Source organism: Nelumbo nucifera, chromosome 2, assembly GCF_055504915.1.
Source record: "Nelumbo nucifera cultivar China Antique chromosome 2, China Antique-T2T, whole genome shotgun sequence".
Taxonomy (NCBI): Eukaryota; Viridiplantae; Streptophyta; class Magnoliopsida; order Proteales; family Nelumbonaceae; genus Nelumbo; species Nelumbo nucifera.
The window spans coordinates 25,866,809-25,872,460 of NC_142650.1; the positions used below are offsets into that span (position 1 = coordinate 25,866,809).

The following is a 5,652-nucleotide window of genomic DNA, read 5'->3' on the forward strand; positions in this document are numbered from 1 at the left end:
GTTTTGGTAAGAAAGCTATCCGCCTATCCGTAGCGTGCTTGTAGTTGTACCCTCGCACTATCCCTCAGCTAAAGGGTCTGGTCTCGGTTTTCAATAACCAATTGAATCTATATATATAATAATAAGTAAGCATTCACGTGAATAATAGAAACTTAATGGGTATTTTCGTAATTGTGATCAAATAGGCGTTCTCCACCATCGAGAGACTTCGGCCAGCACATCATGTCCTGGTCCTTATTCATTGCACCGACCTCCTCGCCCATTCGATCTGTCTTCCATCCCACGGTTGCCGACACCCCACGCTCTCCTTCTCCTCGCCTTTGGATTCATTAACCCTCTTATGGCTCTCCGCCTTCCACGCTAACCTGTTCACAACCGTCCGATTAATTGAAACCGACGGCTGTCATATATTCTTCAAACGCTCCTTACTAACCGTATCAAGTATCAATAATAACCCGCTCTTTTCCGCTCTCAAATAAACAAAACAAAGAAAGAATTTTTCTCGATCTCGTTCTATGCAGACGAAAATGCAAGAGCAAGCAGCAAGTTCAATCGCTGCGAATTCGCTGCCTTCGAGTAGTGAGAGATCTTCCAGCTCTGCTCCTCAACCAGAAGCCAAAGAAGGTAAGTTTTTCTTTTTTTTTTCCAACCTTCTCTGGTTACAGAACAACTGTAGTTAACTAGTTATCATTGATATCGTAGAGAAGTTTTATCTAGGATTTTTCATTTGATTTCCTTAGTGGGTTTGCTAGTTTATTAGGTTTAATCATCCGGGTCATGTTCTTCTGGCCGAAAAAATGGTGATATTTTATCGAATTTTATAGGAAAAGCACTCTGCTTCTAACTTTACTTTTTCGAGACTTGAAGAAATTTATTAGTATCTTGATATCTTCCTTGCCTTTGTTTTTTATTATTTCCCCTTTCCTTCTGCGTTTTGGAGAAGAAGCTTATTTTTCATGTGGGATTTTTGTTTCTCTTCCAGAAATGGATTATTCTCCGTAAGATTCTTTTGCATATATATTATTTTAAAGAAGAAAATGGGTTTTCCGACTTTGTCCTTGATTTTCTCGGTGGATTTATCTTCTCTTTTCCTTTTGTGCTGGATTAAAAAGGATTGGAGAGCGATGACGAGATAAGGAGAGTGCCGGAAATAGGAAGCGAAGCCGCCGGTCAGTCTACCTCGGGCAGAGACGCCAGTTCCGTTGCAGGTCCTGCCCACGTTCAAGCCACCGCAGAAGTGGTTCATCGAAAGAGAGGGAGAAGCCCGGCTGACAAAGAAACCAAGCGGTTGAAAAGGTAAGCCGACATCCTTCCGCGCCTGTCATTTTTCGGGCAACTGAGAAAGTCGGAGGAGGAGGAGGAGGAGCACGGGTGTACGGATACACCGAGAGTCCTTATTTAAGTTTTGTTGATTGCTTGTGAAGGTTGCTGAGGAACAGAGTTTCAGCCCAACAAGCTAGGGAAAGAAAGAAGGCGTACTTGAATGAGCTGGAGGGGAAGGTCAAGGACTTGGAACAAAAGAACTCTGAGCTGGAAGAGAAGCTCTCCACGTTACAAAATGAGAACCAAATGCTTAGACAAGTATGCACCCCATCACCATCATGACATGACTATTCCTATTCATCATCATCACCACCATAAAAAGACTTGTGCATCATATGATTTTACTGTTAACATGAATTCATGGTTGCACACATGCATAATGGGGAAATCTTATACATACATCATCATCATCATCATCAATTGGTGGGAATTTCTTAGAGGGGGTATATTGGGCAAGTCAAAAATATCACCAATTGCGTGATTGCTAAGGGCCAAAGGGCCATGGGCATATAAAGTGGAGGGTAGGTGGACCCACAAGTCCTCTGATTTTTATTTGATTTCTATAAATACTGAGGCATGGGGGTACATTCTTGGACACTTGGTACTCATGCCATCTCATCATGATCACCCATTTGTCCCTTCTTTAGCTACTAGAAAATGAGTGCCACATATTGAAAGGTGACCCTTCATTTGATGGTTAGTTTGATCAAATAAGATGTGATTTTTTTTTTCGGTTTCCCATCACAAAGGGTTTTGATGAAAACACATAAGCTAGGATAAGACGTTCTTTATGAATGTATTTGATCATTTATTCAACATCACCGTAAAATACTTTCCTATTAGAATCTATTTTAGAATCTTAATCTTTTATGGGTATCTGAGTAAACAAGGGTCTTCAGTTATTAGTAATTTCTTATCTTTTACTAAATTATTAGTTTTGTTAATCTTTTAACAGTTCTGATGCTTCTTTGTATTAATTGCAGATTTTGAAGAACACAACTGTAGGCAAGAGAGGAGGGAGTAATGGTAACAATGCAGATGGGTCCGTGTGAGTGAGAACATGTTAGGTTCTCCACTTATTTTATCTTTCTAGGGTGGCTTGAAAAAAGTTTAGTTCTTAGGAGAAAAGATTATATAACAAAGATGTGAAGACTGAGAAAGGTGATGCTTATTTTGTCTAATGAAAGGCCCAATAGCAATATTTTTAAAATAATGCTTCCTCACTGAATATCATGTCTTTTGGTTTGGATAACACCATACTGCTGTACCATATGAGTAGGACCTTCTAGGTTCTGACTCGTGATCATATTTTGCTGGTGTTAACAAATGTTTTTGTTTGAAGAAATAAATTCATTCGTATTGACCAACCCCCACCCACTTAAATTTGAAGCTATTAATTTTAGTGGAGACAGAGCTAACTCTGAGGGAAGAAACTTCCCACAATTGTTGTTGTTGAGGAGATTTAGTGAATATTTTAATGAATCAAATCTTTTACTTCGTGTGTAAAGCACTTTTTTAATTAATATAATCAACATAAAGGGATGGTGATTTTTGGAAGTCTATAATTAATGAAAAGAGAAAATGAGGTTCGAGTTATATGTCTTCATTTTTATTTCTATATTTTATTTTCGGCTTCGGATTTGAGAGTGGTTTATTTAGTGAATTCCTACCTCTGTATATTTGAGAGATGACTTTTTCAGGACTCCATGGATGGACAACTTTGCCTTTGCCCTGTAGTGTCTCAAGGAGTTCTCAACCTTCGTTGAGGTCATATTTCATACCCTATAGCTAATCGTCTTTTAGTCTTGACAAGGATATGGAGATTATTAGAATACTTTAACTTAGATTTATGGAGATGGCTTTGCTAGCCTAGTCCTTTAATGAAGGAGTTTAAAGGATTTGAGAACCTTTCCACGTGGCAATTGCTTTTGGTCCCAAAAAGACCCCCCCCCCTCAAAAAATTGTAAATTCTAAATGAGCCATTTTCAATTATATTTTTTTCCAAATAAAAAATGGAAGTTTAAGGGATGTTCTACAAAATGGTTGGAATAACTGTTACATCACCAAAAACAATACAATTTTGCTAATGCAAAGAAAGATACAATCTAGCCCACCCCACCCCCTCAAAATCTTAATTACAAGAAGAGGATAAATTACCTCCTATAATTTCTAACTTTTTTTTTTTTACTTTGACCTCTCCAATGAATCGGGATCGGCCCTTTCACACTGACTTTACAGGCCCATCTCACTGTGTATTGAGAACATTTCCCTATAAATAACAATAGAGATTTTTGATGTCATGTGCAACTTGAGACATATTGTGAGGCACTCTGAAGAATAGATCCGGACTCCTCTCTAATAACCTTCTTTCACATTTTAAATAAATTATGCGAATTGACCTCTTCCATTAATTTGATATTGAAATATTAACACAAAAAGGTTATATCATGCTTCTAAGCATAATAGCATTCTGTTTTTCCCTACGGATAAAAATATTAAAATATACTTAGATAAAAAAAAAAAAAAAGAACGCATAGAAATATCAATGAAGAAAATGAAAACAATTAGAGGAAATATCTTTGAACAAAATCCCTTCTCCACTCTCCCCCTAAATTGTAGCTTATTTTTATTTACATTGATATTTTTGTGCTTTTGTTGTTATTGTTGTTAATTGGGCAAATTCCACTTTAGTACCCTGAACTTTGGGGGTAGTGTCAAGTTAGTACTCAAACTTTTAAATGTGTTACTGCAGTATCTAAACTTTCAAAAAGTGTCAAGTTGGTTCATTCCGTTAATTGACCGTCAATTATCTGTTGAAAATGTCAAAAGTACCCTTGAAAAGATTGTCTTCTACCTTGAGATTGAATCGGTTATCTTCAAAGAAAAAGAGAGAAAAAAATATGAAATATGAGAGGAAAACAATAACTGAAAGCAAAGAAATAACTAGACAATAATGTGTTTCAAATCTAAAGGTAGAAGACAACAACTTCATTAGTCTAGAATCTCAAAGACCTCAATCGGTTCAGTCTAAAGGTAGAAGACAATAAACAATGTCTTCTTTTGAAGGGTAGTTTTGACCTTTTCAATAGATAACTGACTATTGGTTAACGGCAAGGACCAACTTGACACTTTTTGAAAGTTTAGGTACTACAGTGACATGTTTGAAAGTTTGGATACTAACTTGACACTACCCCAAAGTTCAGAGTACTAAAGTGGATTTTTTCCTTGTTAATTTAAAACTTCATTTGCCCAAGCAAGCAGGAAGGCTGTAAGAGGTCAATTGTTGGAAATTATGGGGACGCTTAACCATTTAAGTAATCTACATAAAAAAATCACCAAATTTCTCTTTATACAAAAAAGTATCTTCATTATTTTACTAGATTTTTCTTTATTAAAAAGTTCAAGCATTCAAATGTATTTTCTTTAATAATAATAATAATAATAATAATAAATTAATAATAATCTATCTTTGGGGTCAAATGCATTGATGGTTAGAATAGATTCGTAGACCGGATCGGCTAATACGTTTTAAAATAGTTGTATATGGCCCTTTCCTATTTCTTCTATGTCGTAGGGTTAAAACCAAAAAATATTTGTTGTTTTTCTGATGTTTTCTCACGTTTTCGATAAAACCTTTTCATAGAAGTACTTTTCACAATGTTTTTGGTAATATTAGTAGATGTTATTCAAATCGTTCTTTTTTTATCCATGTCAACATTTCCTATAGAATTTATTATGTCGGCAATAGTGTCCTTACCCATAACAAACTATAATTAATGGTGCCTCTGAGTTTTGATATAATTAACATACTCTGTGTTTTTTTATGAATTTTAAAAGTATATGCGTGAGACACAATCTACTAATTAATTTTTAATTGATTTTTTTCAGTTTTCAGTTAATTTAATTTATTTCAGATACCTATCATGGTCCCATCTATTAGTATTTATAATACCTCAACGGCTAATGAAACTATTTTAATAAAATTCAATTGTCTCAATTCCCGAGCGATTGCACCAAAAACTCGAGTTCGTTTTGAATTTCCTTCTTGATCAATGACAACTACTGCATTGTCATCATATCGTATTATCATACTGTTGTCACATTTGAATTCTTTACATGTACATACAATTATAGCTCTAATCACTTCAGATTTTTCTAGAGACATATTAGGCACTACTTTTTTTTATTACAGCAACAATAACGTCACCAATATGAGCATATCGGTGATTAGCTCCTATGATTCGACTACACATCAATTCTTGAACCCCGTTGTTGTCTGCTTTAGCCTAACCACAATTTTTTGCTGTAGAGGCTTGAGGATGTAATTTT

The 5,652-nt window shown here is 35.5% G+C and overlaps 1 protein-coding gene across 1 annotated transcript; it reads left to right on the top strand.

Annotated features, from left to right (window-relative positions):
• Positions 1 to 460: 460 nt before the first annotated feature.
• On the top strand, positions 461 to 2,690 carry LOC104595355 (transcription factor HY5-like). Its single transcript, XM_010256056.3, has 4 exons — positions 461 to 624; positions 1,113 to 1,296; positions 1,425 to 1,581; positions 2,307 to 2,690. The coding sequence occupies exons 1-4, from the start codon at positions 516 to 518 to the stop codon at positions 2,373 to 2,375; spliced, it is 519 nt and encodes a 172-aa protein (XP_010254358.1). The 5' UTR covers positions 461 to 515; the 3' UTR covers positions 2,376 to 2,690.
• The last annotated feature ends 2,962 nt before the right edge of the window (positions 2,691 to 5,652 follow it).